Source organism: Vombatus ursinus, unplaced genomic scaffold, assembly GCF_900497805.2.
Source record: "Vombatus ursinus unplaced genomic scaffold, bare-nosed wombat genome assembly UNPS02014802.1, whole genome shotgun sequence".
Lineage (NCBI taxonomy): Eukaryota > Metazoa > Chordata > Mammalia > Diprotodontia > Vombatidae > Vombatus > Vombatus ursinus.
This window is the reverse complement of record NW_020954580.1, coordinates 30,220,416-30,240,645: the sequence shown is the minus strand read 5'-3', so window position 1 is coordinate 30,240,645 and position 20,230 is coordinate 30,220,416. Positions and strand designations below refer to the sequence as shown.

The following is a 20,230-nucleotide window of genomic DNA, read 5'->3' as shown; positions in this document are numbered from 1 at the left end:
ATTTTTGCTGATTCTTTTTTTCTTCCTCTTTCTTTTTCTTTTAAAAAGAGTATTTGTTAGGTGAGATGATTCTTTAGGATGGGAAGGATGCAAGGGGAAATGTAGGTGATGTAAAAACAAAAGGTATAATAAAAATTTATTTTTGAAATAGACATTTAGCCCTATCTTCCTGGTCAATAACATCAAGCTCTGAAGACATTAAAAAAAAAAAAGAGAGATGTTTTATAGACAAAAGTAATTAACAAGATAGATTTGCTACATTTTTATCCTCCAAGGCTTAAAAGCTGGGAACATTTTAAAAGGACTATGAGTTCATCAATTTCTCTGAGCAGAAAAATCTGAACAGAATCAATACTGTTTATTCTAAAGTTCTGTTTTAGACAGATTGTGGACTATTCTTTTATTCACATGAGAAAAGCTAGTTAAATGCATAATGTATAGCACAACAGGAAAACAAGGTTTACCAATTAAATCCTTAATGTTCATATTCTCATACATTTTTAAACCACAGGTAAAACTATTAAAAATTTAGAAAGACAAAAAATCAATATCTGAAATATATATCAACTAATGTAGGTCAGTGATGGTGCCAATTTCATAAAAGCATGATAATATAGCTTCATCCGGTATGTGAAACCAAGGGATCAGTGATCACTACTAGAAATAAAATCATGTGATATCATCCCAATTAAAAGCTTATGTTCTTACTATCTCTCAAGGCTTCTATCTCACATAAAAATTTTTTTAAAAAATTTTTAAAAAGACGTTTTTATCGCAAAAGCTTCCGATTCAGAAAGAGGAAAAAAATAGTCCACTGATAAAGACAGTTGCATTGTCCTTAAATGAGGTCTCCTCCACATAGAAAGCTAATGTTATTGAGAGGACATTAGAGGTACTTGATTATTTATAGAATTAGAGTGTTTTCCATGCTCTTAACTAAATTCATAGTGTTAATTCATAATACTTTCATCTATTCATTCAATTTCTTAGATTCTTGCTTAAAAGTCACTACTGACTTCCTCATTGCCAGAAATACCTAAGTCTAAACTCACTTCAAATACTAATGTGGCTCTGGGCAAGTCACTTATACTTTTAGTCAGTTCTGTAACACACAAAATAAGGAGAATAATTAATACCTGGGGTGACTGCCTCATACCCAGTTTGCTGTGAGGCACAAATGAAATAATCTATATAAAATGCTTTTCAAATCTTAAATCTTAAAAGTCAAAACAAGCATTTTGTTTGTAATTTTTATTATTGCTAAATGACATGGTCTTTTTCTCATTCTCTTCCTCTTGAGTACTCTATTAATACATGACACTAAAGACTACTTTCAAAGATAGGAATAAGGATACAAGTCCCATATTGGGTTCAAAATAACAACTACATATGTACAACATGGGGGAAGGTGTAGCCAAATAATAGTTCATATGAAAAAGACTCAGGGACTTTAGATGACTTCATGTTCAATACAAGTCAATTATCTGGCAGAGCAGTCAATAAAAAGTAATTTTAGACTACACTGAAAATCAAAGTATTCATACATTGGAGTTGATTAATCCAGTATCACCTGCCCCAGGAATATTGTGATTAAATGAGATAATGATGTGCCAATAGCTTTGCAAACCAGGCATCTGACTATGTCAAGTAATTAACTCCAGTAGAAGGCAACTGCAATAGACCAGGCGAGAAGTGATAAGGCCTTCATGGCTGTTCGAGAGGACAGAAGAGGATTTATGAGAGAGGTGGTGGCGACAGAAAGGACACGATCTGGCAACTATCTTATATGTGAGGTAAACAAGAGTGAGAAGTCAAGGATGGTACAGAAGTTCTGGACCTGAGAGACTAGAAGTATGATGGTAGCTTCAATAGTAAAAAGGAACTTGGAGGGGCAGCTAAGTGGCACAGTGAATAGAGCTCCAGTCCTGGAGTCAGGAGGACCTGAGTTCAAATCCGGCCTCAGACACTTGATACTTACTAGATGTGTGACCCTGAGCAAGTCACTTAATCCCAACTGCCTAGCCAAAAAAAAAAAAAAAAAAAAACAAACCAAACAAATGAAAAAAAAGGAACTTGGAAAGAGAGATGGATTTTGAGGGAAAGATAATAAGTTCTGTTTTGTACATAATGGATTTGACAGATGAAAAGGACATACAGTTCTAAATGTCAAAATACATTTTGTGATGTGGGATGAGATTGGACTGTACCTAATCCTGAATTCTGCCCAGGGCTTTGAGGATGATGGAACCCCTAGCTGGAAGAAGTCTCTAGTCAGCAGCTCCACCTGAGTATGGGTTCAGCCTAAGGCCTACAACATGTAGGTAGGTGCTCCTGCTCTCCTCCTCGAGGGTGGCTGGTATAGAGATGGATGTCATTTTCAGAAAGAAAAGGAGAAGACCTAAGACAGAACTTTGGGTTATACCCACAATTGGGAATCATTATGATATGGATAATGAACCAGCAAAGGAGACTGAATGAAAAGGAATGTTCAGATAGACAGAAGGAGAACCAAGTGAAAGCAGTGTTACCAAAACCCAAAGAAGCAAGAATACATAGGAGAAGAGAATGGTCAACAATATCTAATGCTGCAGAAAGGACAAGAAAAATGGAGACAGAGAAAAAGCCATCAGGTTTGACAATTAAGAGATTATTGTCAGTGATGCCAGAAACAAAGAAAAGAAAGAAGAGAATGTCCACGGAACATTTAAAAAGAAGGTTCAGAGGAAGACAGGCTTTGAAAAGAACATGCTGAATTTACTATATACTTTAAAAAAAGAAATAAGCTAGATACAGTCCTCTCTATGTATAGAAATGTTTATGTTTGGTGAAGTTCATAGTAACAATAACAACAACAAAAAAACCCACAAAAAACAAAAAAACTTTTTTAAAGAGATTACAGAGAGCAATTTTAGTTAAATGATGCAGATGGGAGCCAGACTGTAAAAAGTGACAAAGTAAAGGCAATAACTGTAAATGGCCTTATACTAAAGGTTTTTTAAGGATGGAGGAGACTTAAGGAAACAATGTAAGCGGTAGGGAAGGAACCAGCAAACAGGTAGAGACTGAAGATTACGGAGGGAGGATGACTGTGGAGGCAATTTGATGGAGAAGACAGGAGGGGACTGGATAAGGGTATGTGTTGTGGTTTGCCCTTCATTCTCGAAGAGAATCATGGCATCGGGGAGATGATGATGTGACTTGCAATTGACTTTGATTTGAGTGACGGAGGGCTATGCAAAGTCACCAGCCTCACTTTCTCCTCCAGAGTCATCTGGGTCCAGTGGCCAGATATCAGTCAGAACAACTAGATGGCCCAGGATGCAGTGGGAGACCCTGACCCTTTTAATCGAAGGTCTTTTCAGGTTCTCACTATGAATGAGGCAATGCCCAATTGTTGCTAGGCTCTGGGGAGATCCTTCAGTGAATCTGTGATGTCATCTGTCTAAGTACCTCCTCCAACTACTCAAATCACAACCATACCTTCTTATCCAGTGAAACTCATCTAAATATGCAGAGGATCTTTCTCTAGTTCTGTAGGTGTTACACAGATACTAACGGAGACCAAAGGTTGTCTGTCCATCCATACAAAGGTAGATGAAAAGAAATTTCTTAGTCCAACAAAATCACAGGTCTAATCCAAAGTGCTCTCTCTCTCTCTCTCTCTCTCTCTTAAATAATCCAGCCATATTTTCTCTTCCAAGCTCTACACAGATTTCTAACTCCATCCTAGACCTATCAAGATCCACCTCAAATTCCACTAAGATCCACCTCAAATTACCCATTTTCTAACACAATGTAATCTTACTAAAATAAATTACAGCTCCTTCTGAATTCTTTAACCTATCATTCACAAAGTCACTCATACTCATAACTTTGGGGTATTGACTCTTCCCTCTCCTTCACATCCCACATCCTAATTAGTTCTCAACAATGTATTTTACTTATAACTTTTTCTTTATCTTCTCATTATTCCCACCTTAATACAAACTCTAATCTGAAATTCTTCTTGAACCGACTTCCTAGAAATAGACTGCTTTATGCAAGTTACTAGTCCCAGATCTTAGGTCATGTATACCTCTAACATTAACAAATATCATTCTTGGAGCCCAGGTGGCAGAGTGAAAGCAGGGACTCACCTGAGCTGTCCCCCAAACCCCTTGAAATACCTCTAAAAAGTGACTCTGAACAAATTCTAGAGTGGCAGAACCCACAAAAAGACAGAAAGAGGTAGATTTCCAGGCCAAGACAACCTGAAAGGTTGACAGGAAAAGTCTGTTGCACTGGCCTGAGAGAGGAGCATCCAGCATGCAGGCCACAGAGAAAACCCAGCCCCAGCAAAGCCGAAGCAGGCCTCAGGGGACTGAATCACTGGCAGCAGTGGCGGTTTCCAGTCTTCTCAGCCTGAAGCCAAAGACAACTTAGAAGGTCAGCAAGAAGGGTCCACCAGAACTGGGTGAGATAGAAGCGCAGTCCAGCGCAGGGCCACAAAGCATACCAATACAGCTCTGGCACCAGCAAACCAGGAGCAGGCCTTGGGAGTGACGGAGTCAGCAGCAGTAGCGATGGTGGCAGTGGCAGCAGCGGCTCTTGGAGCTATTAGCCCACAGACTGAATGTTTGAAAGCCACTTATTTCAACTTCCAGGAGCCAAGATGGTGGAGTAAACAGTAAGTCTTTCTCACCTTCCCTTACTGACCTTGAAAAACACAGAGAATATTGCCCCAAGAAAAATCCTGAAATAGTGGAGCCACCAGAAAGACGAGGTGCAACAGTCTTTTAGATTTAGATTAATGGGAAAGGGCCCTCTTGCTGTGACTGAAGGGGACCAGTACAAGCCAGTGGCAAGCCCTACCTCAGAAAACCAGTAACCAGGCCCCCAGCCCTCAGCACAAGAACCCTGGGACAGTGCCCCCAGTGCCCCAGAAGCAGAGATCAACTTTAAAAGCCAGAAAAAAGGCAAATAACATGCGCAAAAAGCAACACAGAAAAACAATGGCCATAGAGAAGTATCTTGGTGACAGAGAAGATCAAAACACAAATTCAGGAGAGGACAATATTGTCAATATACCCACATCTGAAACCTCAGAGAGGAATATGAACTGATCTCAAGCCAAAAAAGCCTTCTTGGAAGAGTTCAAGAAGGATTTTAAAAGTCAAATACAAGAGGTAGAAGAAAAATTGACCAATTCCTTTAAAAATACAGTTGACAAAATGGAAAAAAAGTACACTGAAGAAAACAACTCCTTAAAAAGTAGAACTGGTCAAACAGAAAAGAAGGCACAAAACTCATTGAAGAGAAGAACTCCCTAAAAAGTAAAATGGGCCAAATGGAAAAGGAGGTACAAAAGCTAACTGAAGAAAACAATTCATTAAAAATTAGAACTGGGCAATTGGAAGCTAATGACTCTATGAGACATCAAGAATCAGTCAAACAAAATATAAAAAAAAATAAAAAATAGAAGAAAATGTAAAATACCTCATTGGAAAAACAACTTACCTGGAAAATAGATCCAGGAGAGATAATTTAAGAATTATTGTTCTATCTGAAAGCCATGATCAAAAAAAGAGCCTGGACAGCATCTTTCAAGAAATCATCAAGGAAAACTACCCTGAGGCCCTAGAACCAGAGGGTAAAATAGTCATCGAAAGAATCCACTGATCACCTCCAGAAAGAGATCCCAAATTGAAAATGCCAATGTTGTAGCCAAATTCCAGACTCAGGTAAAGGAGAAAATCCTGCAAGCAGCCAGAAAGAAGAAACAATTCAAATATTGTGGAACCAGTCAGGATTATGCTGGACCTTGCAGATTCTACATTAAAAGATCAGAGGGCTTGGAATATGATATTCCATAAGGCAAGGGAGCTTGGATTACAACCAAGGATCAACTACCCAGCAAAACTGAGCACAATATTTCAGGGGAGGAGATGAATATTCAATGAATTAGCGGACTTCCAGACTTTCCTGATGAGAAGACCAGAGCTCAATGGAAAATCTGATCTTCAAATACAGGACTCAAGAGAAGCATTAAAAAAAAGTAATCAGGAAAGGGAAAAAAAAACACATGTTATTCAATAAGGGTAAACTGTTTACATCCCTACTTGGGAAGATGATACTTATAACTCTTGAGAACCGTATCTTTATTAAGACATTTAGACAGGATATACATAGACAGAGGGGATAAGTTTAAGTTGATTTTGATGTGATGATAAAAAAACCTATTGAAGTGGTGAAAAGGAACTGTAATGGTATAAGAGGAAAGGAGGAGGCAGAAAAGGGTAAAATACATCACATGAAGAGGCACAAAGACATATTACAGTAGAGGGAAAGAAGGGAGGAAGATGAGCATTGTTCAAACTTCACTCTCATCAGATTTGGCTCAAGGAGGGAATAACATACTCAATTAGGTACAGAAATCTAACTTGCTGTATAGGCAGCAGGAAGGGAAAGGGGAAAGAAAAAGGAAGGGGGGACAGAAAGGAGGGAAGAAGTTGCAAGGGAAAGGGAAAGAAATAGGAGAGGGCAGATAGAAGGGAGGGCAGACTGAGGGAGGCAGTGGTCAAAAGCAAAACTCTAGTGAGGAAGGAAAGGGAAAAAAGGAGAAAGAAAAGCATAAATGGTGGGGGAAGGGAACAGGATGGAGAGAAAGACACAGATAGTAATCATAATTGTCAATGTGAATGGGATGAACTCTCCCATAAAACAGAAGCAGAGAGTAGAATGGATTAAAAACCATAATGCTGTAATATGTTGCTTATAAGAAACATATTTGAAACAGAGGGATACACACAGGGTAAAGGTAAAAGGCTGGAGTAGAATATATTACTCTTCAGCTGAAATAAAAACAGCAAGGGTAGCAAGCCTGATCTCACACAAAGCAAAAACAAAAATAGATCTAATTAAAAGAGATAAAGAAGGAAACTACATCCTGCTAAAAGGCACCATAGACAATGAAGTAATATCATTACTAAAGATATATGCACCAAGTGGTATAGCATCCAAATTCTTAGAGGAGAAGTTAAGGGAGTTACAGGAAGAAACAGACAGCAAAACTATACTAGTGGGGGGCCTCAACCTCCCCCTCTCTGAACTAGATAAATCTAACCACAAAAAAAATAAGAAGGAAGTTAAGGAGATGAATAGAATTTTAGAAAAGTTAGATATGGTAGACCTCTGGAGAAAACTGAATGGGGATAGAAAGGAATACACTTTTTTCTCAGTGGTACATGGCACCTACACAAAAACTGACCATGTATTAGGGCATAAAACCTCACAATCCAATGCAGAAAGGCAGAAATATCAAATGCATTCTTTTCAGCTCATGATACAATAAAAATTATATGCAATAAAGGACCATGGAAAGATAAACTAAAAAGTAACTGGAAGCTAAATAATCTAATCCTAAAGAATGAGTGGATCAAACAACACATAATAGAAACAATCAATAACTTCATCCAAGAAGAATGACAATAATGAGACAACATACCAAAACTTACGGGATGGAGTAAAAGCAGTCCTTAGGTAAGTTTTATATCTCTAAATGCTTACATGATTAAAACAGAGAAAGAGGAGATCAATGAATTGAGCATGCAACTAAAAAAGCTAGAAAAAGAATAAATTAAAAATCCCCAATTAAATACCAAATTAGAAATACTGAAAACCAAAGGAGAGATTAATAAAACTGAAATTAAGAAAATTATTGAACTAATAAAAAAACTAACAGCTGGTTTTATGAAAAAAAAAACACAATAAAACAGATAAGCCTTTGGTTAATTTGATTAAAAAAAAATAAGAAAACCAAATTACCAGTATCAAAAATGAAAAGGTTGAATTTACCACCAATGAAGACAAAATTAAAATAAGTACCATTCTGATTAAGAGATTAGTTGCCAACTGCCTAGGAAACATGGATGTCCTATAAGTACCTCAAATACATTATAACTCAAAATGAATTAATCTCATGAAGGCAGGGATTATGTCTTAGCTAAATTTTATATCTCCTCCACCAACTGGAAAAATGCTATGCACATAGTATGCACTTAATGTCTATTTAATCAATCTGTCTTAAATTCATTCTGTATTCTGGGATACAGTAAAAAAAAAAAAATCCTTCCAAGCAGTGTCCCAGATTATTTACACTGGTCTCTAGGACTTAGTGATGGCCAATCAAAACCATCTTGAAAATGGTATTCCAACTAGATAGACAGAAAGCATTAATTTATATTTTGAACAGCTTACATTCAAAGTTTTTATTTTCCTTCTCCATACATGGCTGAAGACAGCCCTACACTCACAAATGAATGTAAGGCTACTAAATTTATAATTGCCCCTGTGGTTGTTTTCTACTGATAAGAAGGTGAAATTTTCAGAAATGAAGAAAATAGAGAAAATAAAATATCATCAGGAACGCACTAATATTTTCTAATTTAAAAGATTGTTTAGAACATTTTGTATTAAACTTCAATGGGAAGTCCAAATATATATGAATATTAGTTTGAATAAAGAAATAAAATAGCCTTTCCCTTCTTCTTTGTGGGCCAGATGTTATTTGGAAATTATACCTGATCTCTGCATAAATGTCCATAGAAACAATTTAAAAGGTAAAGTCAATTACAAATTGCCTGTGTTAAAGGAATTACTTATATTGAACATCTGGAACACTTAAGACAATGCTTCTGAACAAGAATTTAAAGTGGCTTCATTGTAACAAGATTAAGCTTGATTACTATTAATTTTTATTGTATCATTGTACTAAACTGTACCTAAAACTAAAGACAAACTAACATTGCAGTTTAATACAAAAATTTCTCTTTTTTGCCAATTTCATTCATTTTTTTAAAATAATATTTTTCCCAATTGCAAAAACAATTTTCAACATTTCCTTTTTAAAATTTTGAATTGCAAATTCTCTTCCTCCCTCTCTTCCTTTTCCCATCCTTGAGAGAGTAAGAAATTTAATATAGGTTACACACGTGTAATTAATCATGCAAAACATATTTCCATATTAGTCCTGAATACAAAATTTTCTAAATCATTTTTCAAATTAGTAAACATTAATGTATAGTTAATGATATATTGTTTCCTGTATTTTCTTCATTTGTGAAAAAAATTTCATCCAACATAGGGCAATGAGGAGGAAGGAAAAGGAAATTACAAAGTCAGCAACATTGGTCTTTATCCAATATGTTTTAGTATAGTAATGTTTATCTAGGGTCTCAATACTAAATCATCACTGCATTCTCAAGAGAAATAAAAGTAACTACATTAAGATTGTCTAGGGAGTACAATATATTACAACAGTGTCTGTAAGATTCAATTTATACCCTGCCATGTACAACTCTGGCTGCAACCATGAAGAGTCCTAGGGTGAAATAAGAACTTGCCTGGTCAACGTAGAAAGCAGTTCCAGCCCGTATCTCTCTTCGTTGTTTCAGATCAGTTTCAGTAGTGTCCCTGGACAGTGCAACGTACTCTACCTCCCGCCTGGTCAGCTCCTGCGGATAATAGTGTGAAATTATTATAAAACAAAGCCGTAATACTGACATAAAATCCTGACCAGGTTATCTGACAGTGTAACTGTCCTATTCAGTCAATTAGTCATTTCAAGAATAATTCTGCATTAAAACTCATCCGTGAATTTCTAAAACTTTAATAGGAACAGTTAGATGCAGCAGTGGATAGAGTGTCCAACCTTGAGTCAGAAAGAACACAAGTCATTCCCCAATTGGTAAATGGTCAAAGGATATGAACAGGCAGTTTTCAGACAAAGTAATCAAAGATATCTATAGCCATATGAAAAAATGCTCTAAATCACTATTGGTTAGAGAAATGCAAATTAAAACAACTCTGACGTACCACCTCGCACCTATCAAACTGGCTAATATGATAGAAAAGAAAAATAACAAATGTTGGCAGGGATGTGGGAAAATTGGGACACTATTGGTAGAGTTCTGAACTGATCCAAACATTCTGTAGAGCAATTTGGAACTATAGCCAAAGGGCTATATAAAACTGTGTATACTCTTTGACCCAGCAATATCACCACTAGGTCTGTATCCCAAAAAGACTAAAAAAAAAAAAGGAAAAAGGCCCTATTTGTACAAAAATATTTATAGCAGCTCTTTTTGTGGTTGCAAAGAACTGGAAATTGAAGGGGTGCCCATCAATTGGGGAATGGCTAAAGAAGCTGTGCTATATAAATGTAATGGAATATTATTGTGCTAAAATTAGAAATGATGAGAAGGCTGATTTCAGAAAAACCTGAAAAGACTTACACAAACTGATACAAAGTGAAGTGAGCAGAACCAGGAGAACATTGTACACTGTAACAGCAATATTGTATGATGATCAACTATGAATGACTTAGCTATTCTCAGCAATACAAAGATCCAAGACACTTCTGAAGGACTTATGATGAAAAATGCTAAATATCTGAATGCAGATCAAAATATACTATCTTTTACTTTATTTCAGTGTGTGGGTGGGTAGCTTTTTTTTTGGTCTATTTTTCTTTCACAATATGACTAATACGGAACTATATTTTGCATGACTGTACATGTATAACCTATATAAAATTACTAACCTTTTCAATAAAGGGGAAAGGGAAGGAGGAAAGGAGAGAATTTGGAACTCAAAATTTTAATAACCATGTAAAAATTTGTTTTTACATGTAACTGGAAAAAAAATATTTTTAAAAAATTATCTGAAGTACCATCTTATGGAAGAGGAATGAGACTTGTTCTGCTTGTCTCCAAAGGGTAGAATACAGAGCAATGGGCAAAAGTTCAAAAGAGGTAAATTTTGGCTTGATGTAAGAACAAGCTTCCTAAGAACATGGTTGTAGAAAAGTGGAATATGGTGCCTCTAGAGGTAGTGGGATTTCCCCCCTCATTTGCTGCCTTTAAGTAAAACCTGGATGACCACTTAGAGGGGCTATATTTTATACAAAGGTTTGACTTTGTATCTTCCCCTAAGGTCTCCTACAGTTCTGAAAATCTGTAATCATTCTGCCCATAGGAACTACTAATTTTTTTTTAATGATCTAAAGCAGTTATCAATAACTTCTATTTAGTTTGTTCTCTTCTCTGCAGGCATACTTCAAAATCTTGTGTTTTTAAAAGCCAAACATGAGCACAAAAATTTATTCCAAGAGGCAAATAATAGCTTCATATTATCTGGTTCACAGGATATAAATATGTCCCAGTATGGACTCAGGGCTCCGAGTTCAAGTCTTAAAAGGTGTCCAATTCTATGGTAGCACTGGCACAGCCTCAAATGATCAGACAATCTCTCTACCCAGCATCTTGCCAACAAATAAATTCTAAATGAGATTTTTGTGGCATTTGATATCTGTCAATCAACAAGCATTTATTATGTATCAAGCAAACTAGTTCCTCCTCTCAAAAAGTTTACATTCTAATGGACATACAACATACACTTATGTATATATAATTAGCAGTTGGCACATAGAAGCAAATATAGAAGTTACTTCTAGTGGAGGGGGAGAGAAGGAGGCATCAGGAATGGCCACCTTGAGAAGATGGAGTTGAGCTGAATTCTAAAAGGCAGAGGAGGAGGTATAATCACTACAAAGGGATGGAGATGGGAGCTGGAGTGTCATGTGTAAGCAACAGTAAGTAGGCCGGTAAGGCTCACCTACATACTCTATGGGGGAGAGTAATGGGTAAAAAGAGCAGAAAGGTAGGAAGGAAGAGGTGAGATTGCAAAAAGTTTTAAATATCCAAGTGTGGAGTTTATATTTGATCCTGGGGGGTAACATTAAGGAGTTTATTGAGTACAGCACTGACATGGTCAGGCCTATACTAACAGGAGTGTCACTTGGGCAGCTCTGGGAAGGGTAGGTCTGAGTGGGCAGAGATTGGAGTCTGGGAGTCCAATTAGAAAATTAGTGCAATAGTCCAGTTAAAAGGTGATGAGGGCCTGAACTAGGTAAGTAGAAAGAAGGGGAATGTATAGAAGATATTATAGAGAAAGAAATGAAAAGATCTGTGGGGTAGACAAGAGGGAAAAGTCAAGGGTGAATATGATTTGGGAACACAGGCATAGGATCTATAACACTATCTTAGAAGTTAACTAATTTTAAACCTGAATCTTCCAGCAGTTGGCTGTGTGACCACGAGCAAACTGTTTTTTCTCCAATCTGTCTACAAAACGAAGACAACAGAAATTGCAATCCTCTGTCTCACAGAAATGTCTTGGCAATGAACTAAATGCTCTGAACTGTTAGGAGCTAGATTATGGCAAAAATCCAATTTTTATCTTTTTCTGCATGTATCTTTAACTATTGTTGTACAAGATCTTAGTGATAACCATGATTCATTCTTAAGAAACTGTCAGGGAAAGTATATGTAGTGGTATCCTAGACTCACAAATACTAAAGAAAGGAGATTACAAAGATGACAACTGCTTCTGAGAAGGGTTTTCTTTTTACTGTAAAAAGTACCAGGCATAAGACTGTTTTAGCTGATCAAGTCTTCATCAAACTATCAGAACAATAACTATCCATGCTGGCAATGAAGTAAAAACAGCTTATAAATTTTGCAATCTGAAAATTTCAATTCACTTTACTATAGTTTCCAGAAAATAGAGAACAGTTAAATGAGTATTGCTATAACATCTAGAACAGTCAACAGGATTGGCCTTTTAAAATGGAGTAAGAGAATGTCCCTGAGGTATTCTAAAATTGGGTTTTGTTTTGTGACCAGAAATTAGCAGATTCTGTCTCTTAACTTGTGTCCTTTGACTATATTTCTAAATTACTGATTGATGCTGTCTGGTGCTGTCTGGTCATGGTAAAATTAGCAAAGTTCTGAAATGCATGTTTGTTTCCAAGGGGAAATAAACATAAGCCTTTGGACTTATTTCAAGTCTTTTAACAATTCATCTAGTTACTTTTTTAAAAGAAATCTTTTAAGCAATGAACTAATCCTGCTATTTTTATGTATTAATTATTATTTGTGTACTAATCATTTTTAAATGGTACTTTAATACTCTAACCACCATCATGAATTCACAGAAATAAATGGCTCACCAGGTACTGCATAGCAATAGAACGTCGAAGAGGTCCAGGAGGGCCGATTAGAAAGACATCTTGCCCCAAAAGATCCTTCTGCATTATCCATTTTAGATGCTGAACTACAGTTTGTGCCAATGAGTCCGAAACTGTTGAGAAGACAAAAATGTCAAATAAGGTTCCCAACTGAAACTATGAATTAGTTTAAAAAAAGTACATATTCCTGGTAGGTCTTTAAATTTTAGTACACAGCTAAATTTCACTGAAATTGATGCTGACGCAAGATTAAACTGTTAAAATTCTGATACGATTAAAGGTGAATTAATCACAGACTCAAAGGAATCAAAGGAAATCTGAAAGCTCTTCTATGAATATGTGATGATTAAATGATTAGCTGACTTTTGTCAGGTTTGTGAAATTAGTCTCATTACTTTATAACCACCTCTCAACAGGGCATCCATCCATTTTTCAGATGCTCCATTTCACAGAACATATTTAAACCACCCCCCAGTCTACCTCAGGCTTAAAAAACGTCAGGAGAAAAACATTCTATCACTTTAGCTGGTAATGGGATAAAGATTCTCACAAGATTAGAAGTTTTTTTATACATCGAGTTTAAGTCCCCTTCAAAAAATATTCCTTCCAAAGCTGCTGCTAAATCACGTTTCTGTCTCATTTTCAGGTTAATTAACCCGTTTCTTTGCCTTTGCTAAAAAATTTAAATTAATCATTTTCTAAATTGTTTGACCCTCAGAGGATCAGTAGAGGCCTAAAAGCCTTTCCCTAAGACAAGAAGAAAAGTAAATGAGGAAAAGAGTGACATCAAAAGGTCCTCCATCCTCTAACCTTCAAAACACACACACACACACACACACATGCACGCACGCACCCACGCGAATAAAAACCAGAAGCGCCCAGCTTGCTTCTGATTTCTTTGATGGCTTGCTGTACAATTTATCTTGTCATTTTGTGCTAACCATAACCTCTCTAACACTCACTTCAGCAGGTTCCCCAGTGGGTAAGTCTCCTTGGTTAAGGGAATATTAAATTAACCTTAATGGTCCTTCATTTTCCCTTTACTATTCAGCACTCCCCAAGGAACCTCACACAAGAGTAACTGGCCTCCACTGAGATAATAAGTCTTAAAAATAACTAGCAGGTAAATTGATTTTCTAGAACTCTGTTTTCCAGATATAGGCTATGGGTCATCCTGCTTGCTCTATTTAAGAAGGCATGGTAACATAGTCTGTCACTGATACAAGTAATAAAATACCTTTCTCTGTATGCTTATTATGAGTATGTGAAGTAAACTAATGGAAAGAATATCATATACTTCAATGTATCTGTGACTTCATCAGTGCAGGTGTAGAGGAAGAGCACCTCTAACTTTTGGACAACCTTGGAAAAGTCACTTAACCTGCTTAGGCCTCAATTTCTTTTTCTGTACAATCAAAGTCTTAGACCAAACAACCTTGACGTCCCTTCCAGCAAGACCTTTGTGATTCTGTGAATTGTGTGTGAGATACCTACCCATCCATGCCTTCTTATCCTGTGAGACTCCTGTGCATTTTTTCACATAGATTCTCAATAGAGGGATAACCCCACGTAAGGGAGTCCTTTCTCCAAATCTATATTAAATTTCGTGGGTACCAGTGAAGCACTCTGGCTACCCATCTGTTATTTTATTTTATTTTTTTTGGTGAAGCAATCAGGGTTAAGTGACTTGCCCAGGGTCACACAGCTAGTAAGTGTCAAGTGTCTGAAGCTGGATTTGAACTCAGGTTCTCCTGACTCCAGGGCCAGAGCTCTATCCACTATGCCATCCAGCTGCCCCTCCATCTTATATCTCATCGGCCCACCTCTATTTCTGAACATGCACTGCCTCACCAATATCTCCTACTCCAACGCGAGCTTATTGTTTGGAGTTGTAAATGTGTTCTAACCTAGCCCACCTTTCCACTGCCCTCTGAGTCATGCTCAATTTTTATTTTTCAGAGATTATGGCGTTTCAAGATTTGTAAATGTACATTGTCAGAACATTCGTGTTAAGCAGCTGGATTTTTATGCCAAGGAAAAACTTAGGACGCTTAGAAGTACCACACAATTTCCCAAACATAATCCAGTCGGCTCTCTTCCTCATATTCACTTCCAGGTTCAAATGTCTACTTGCAAAGCCAGTCCCAGAAATAGGAAATGATATACTAATTCAGTTCACTGGAGTTATAACTGCATGTCAAAGTCTGAGAAATAGGCATAGTGTGTCCATATGACTTTTCTGGTATGAATTGTTCCATCAATCTCTTTTAAGTAATCATGTATCTCATTGAGGAAGCCCAATAATATTCTAAGATTTCATCATGTACAGTAGAGATTATTAAACTGGGTGTTAAGAAAGTTCAAAACTGAACTGATAATCTTTCCCCTTAAACCCTCCCCATTCCAAACTTCCCTTTTCCTGCTGAAGGCACTAAGCTGACAACCTAGGTATCATTCTTAACTCCTCACTATCTCACCCCCCATATCCAATCTACTGCCAAGATGCACTGATCTCACCTTTGCAACATCTCTTAGATACATCCCCTTCTCTCCTCACATACTGCTGCCACCCTGGTACCATCCCTCATCATGTCATGCCTGCTGATGGGTCTGCCTGCCTCAAGTCTCTCTCCATATCCATCCATCCTCCATTCAGCCACTAAAGTGACTTTCCTAAAGTGTAGGTTCAATCATATCAATCTCTTTCCCTTCCCTAATTCAATAAACTCCAGTGATCTCCTATAGCCTTCAGGTTCAAATACACAATGCTCTGGCATTCAAAGCCCTTCATATCCCAGCTCAGGGGTGGGGAACCTGTGGCCTCGAAGTCACATGTAGCCCTCTAGGTCCTCAAGTGTAACCCTCTGACTGAATTCAAACTTCATAGAACAAATCCCCTTAATAAAAGGATATGTTCTGTAAAACTTGGACTCAGTCAAAAGGCCATCCCCAAGGACCTAGAAGGTCACATGTGGCCTCGAGGCTGCAGTTCCCCATCCCTAAGTCTTAAACCCAGGTGAGCTTAGATGAAAGAAGTGGTATCTGTGTTTGGACAGCATCTATCAGGGGCTCCTCCTCACTCTATGGTGTGCAGAACTTTTTCTGTGTCTCAAAGATGCCAAGAAGCATCTTTATGGAGAGAGGAAAAAAAGCTTCACAGAACAGAAGTTTGGATCTAGTCAAAGGCTCTCACTTGAACACCTAGAGGGCCGCACGTGTCCTCCAGGCTGCAGGTTCCCCACCCTTGCCCTAGCTCCTCCTACCTTTCCAGTCTTCTTAAACCTCACTCCCCAAATGTACTCTTTGATCCAGTGACACTGGTCTCCTGGACATTCCACAAACAAGATACATTTTCTCAGGTGTCACCCACACCTGGAATGCTTTTCTTCCTCTGCTCCACCTACTGGCTTGAATGGTTTATGTCCTAACTAAACTAAACACCCTAACTAAAATTCCATTTTTCATTCGAAGCCTTTCCTAACACCTCTTAATTATAGGGTTTTTCATTTATAATTATTTCCTATTTTTCCTTTATATAAGTTTTTGGCATATATTTGTTCATTTTTTTCTGTTCTCCATTAAATTGTGAACTCCATGAGGGTAGGGACTGTCCTTGCCTTTTTCTGTGTCTCTAGTTTAGTATAGTAACTGGCATGTAGCAGATGCTTTAAAATACTTACTTACTGATTCAAGTCCATTTAAAAATTTTTATTATTTGATAACTGTATTTCAATATAATTACTTTTCTTAAAATCTTATGAATTTTACTTTATGCATTTAAAAACATTATTCTTAGAGGAGGTTCATAGTATTCACCAAACTATCAAAACAGTCTATGACTCAAAAAAGTTTAGAATCCTTGATCTTAAGAAAAGAAAAAGAAATTGAAGGAATCAGAATAGGCAATGAGGAAACAAAACTATCACTTTGCACACGTTATATGACAGAATACTTAGAGAATCCTAGGGAATCAACTAAGAAACTACTTGAAATAATTAACAACTCTAGCAAAGTTGCAGAATATAAAATAAACCAACATAAATCAAGCCAAGATTAGAAGGAAAGCAGAAAGCTGGGAACAAGTTTTACACCAGGGGTCTCTGATAAAGTCTCCACTTCTCAAATACATAGAGAGCCGAGTCAAATTTATAAGAATACAAGTTATTCCCCAATTGATAAATGATCAAAGGATATGAATACGCAGTTTTCAGAAGAAGAAGAAATCAAAACTATCTATATTCCAATGGAAAACTGTTCTAAATATCTACTGGTTACAGAAACACAAATTAAAACAACTCTGAGGTACCACCTCACATCTATAACACTGGCTATATTTGGAGGAGATGTGGGAAAACTGGGACACTAATACACTGTTGGTAGAGTTGGGAACTGATCCAATCATTCTGGAGAGCAATTTGGAACTATGCCCAAAGAGCTACAAAGTTGTATGTACCCTTCCATCCAGCAATACCTCTACTGTGTCTGTAATCCAAAGAGATTTTTTTAAAAAGGGAGAATGAACATATTTGTACAAAAATATTTACAGCAGTTCTTTTGGTGGAAAGAATTGAAAATTGAAGGGGTACCCATCAATTGGGGAATGGCTGAACAAGTTCTGGTATATAAATGTAATGGAATACTATTGTGCTATATAAGAAATGAGGAGCAGGAGGATTTCAGAAAAACCTGGAAAGACTTACATAAACTGAAGCAAAGTGAAGTATGCAGAACCAGGAGAACACTGTACACACTAACACCAACATTGTGAGATGATTAACTACGACTGACTTAGCTCTTCTCAGCAATGAAATGATCCAAGACAATTCCAAAAGACTCATGATGGAAAATGCTATCCACATCCACAGAAAGAACTGATGGAGTATGAATGCAAACCAAAGCATACTTTTTCACTTTATTTTTTTCATAATTTTTCCTTTTGTTCTATTTCTTCTTTCACATCATGACTAATGGAAACATGTTTTGCATGATTGCACATATATAACATATAAAATTGCTTACTATTTGAGAAAGGAGGGAGGGGAGGGAAGGAGGAAATTTGGAACTCAAACTTTTATTTTAAAAATGAATATTGGGGCAGCTAGGTGGCGCAGTGGATAGAGGACCGTCCCTGGATTCAGGAGGTCCCGAGTTCAAATCCAGCCTCAGACATGTAACACTTACTAGCTGTGTGACCCTGGGCAAGTCACTTAACCCCAATGCCTAGCCAAAAAAAAAAGAGGGAAAAAAGAGGCCTTAATCCATAGAAAATTCTTCTTCAATTTAGACCCTGTGGAGAATACCCTCCATAACAATGGTGAACACCTCTGACTAGCATATATCTAGTTATTTTATGCCAGTTCAATGTTAATAATCAGGGGCATTCTGAAGAGTTCTCTCTGTGGTTATATTTATCGAAGAATTTTGTATGATCTCAAACATATTACGAAGAGTACAATCTAAATGAAGCATTTGATTCTACAAAGACTTTTTTCTTTTTAGTTTTTTTGTTTGGGGTTTTTTTTGTTGGGTTTTTTTGTTTGTTTTTTTGTTTTTTTTTTTGTAATTAACAAAAAATGAAGAGTGGTATCTTGTATCTGTTTCACATTTCAGCAGATTTTGTGATTGCAAAGACAGTCTTTTGTAGAAAATAATAACTGCCAATTGTGTGTGGCTTTAATGTTTGCAAAGCACTTCACACATTATTTCATTTGAACTTTAAATGATTCCTTGAGGTAGATACATTCGGTATTATTATCCCCATTTTACAGATGACTAATTTATAGCTCAGAGTGGTTAGATGACTTGCTTATGTTCATAAACTGGTAAGTAACAGAGGCAAGACTTGATCACAAATTTTCCTAACTCTAAGTCCTGCACTCTATATCCAAATCCATAGTTTAGAAAAGGCTAACTTTGCCCTGCTCAAATTTTTCATTAATGTCATTCTGGGTAAGTGTGCAGAAAATTCTCATAAGAATTTCATAAAGACAAGTGAGTATATAGTTCAGAAGTTACAGATATCCTCTATTATTCTGGGTCAAAATATTGGTGATTTTTTTTTTCCTTTTGGAGAGTGCATATCTTTTCCTGTGGTAAATTGATGCCTTCAGCATGGACTTCTTCAACATGTATTTAGTCTGGTCCAAACACTGTTCCTGACTTTAATTTATTAAACACCATTAATATGTCCTCATTTTAGTCCTGGGGGACTAAGGTGTTAAAATTCTAAATGTAATAGTTCCACTATTACTAATGATAAAAAATTGATAATAGAAATACTAACAAATCTACCAACTTTGTAAGTAAATTCTCCTGATTCACATAAGTCCTCTTCTAAAACCTCAACATGCCATGGAGGTGAACGAGAGTTCTTAGCTCTATCTCTACTATGTGCCAGGCACTGGAGATACAAGTACAAATGTAAGATAGTCACTGACCTCAACATGTTAACATTTTACTAATGGAAGATTTATCGCAAATAAAAACAAAGTGATTTCAGTAGGCACTAACAATTAGGGAAATGAAAAAAGATCTCTTAAACAAAGTAGCATTTGAGCTGAGCCTTAAAGGGAGCTAGAGGTTCCATGAGAGAAGGCTTTTGTAACAGTCCAGGTGAATGCATGATTAACAATGTTGTATACAATTTATTTTTCTGTTCTACTGGAAATGCTCATTTTGTTTGGGGTAAAATTCAGAATAAAAAGATAAAAAAAAAAGGTTCGAGCTTGAGAAACAAAAAAAAATAGAACCCTATAGACTACTCAGAAATATCACATCTATATACCACACATAAATTCTTCCATTAAAATTCAAAAGGTACTACACATTGACAATAGAAAACATTACAAGAAATGAAACTGATTATACTGTAATGGAAAGGAAACAACTATACAGTGCTGTGGAAATATTATTAAGCCACTGTCTGTATGCAGTCACACTACCCACCACTTAGAGAAAAAGAAAAAAATCAGCACTGCATCAGAAGAAAGGGACAAGATGACACTGCACACAGTTCGAACAAGAAATGGAGAGATCAACTGGTTGAACAGATTGGTTGAACAACGCAAAGAAACAATGCCCTGGTATTCAATGAACCCAGGGATTCCAGCTACTGGTATAAAGACTTATTGTTTGACAAAGTTTGCTGCAAAAATTGAAAAGCAG

The 20,230-nt window shown here is 36.7% G+C and overlaps 1 protein-coding gene across 1 annotated transcript in view; it reads right to left on the bottom strand.

Moving 5' to 3' along the window:
* VWA8 (von Willebrand factor A domain containing 8) overlaps positions 1-20,230 on the bottom strand; it is a 399,466-nt gene that overhangs the window by 339,442 nt on the left and 39,794 nt on the right. Inside the window, exons 3-4 of the mRNA XM_027873608.1 lie at positions 13,049-13,179; positions 9,381-9,491 (exon numbers count right to left, since the gene is read on the bottom strand). Coding sequence (XP_027729409.1) covers positions 9,381-9,491; positions 13,049-13,179 — 242 coding nt within the window. The remainder of the gene's footprint in view (positions 1-9,380; positions 9,492-13,048; positions 13,180-20,230) is intronic.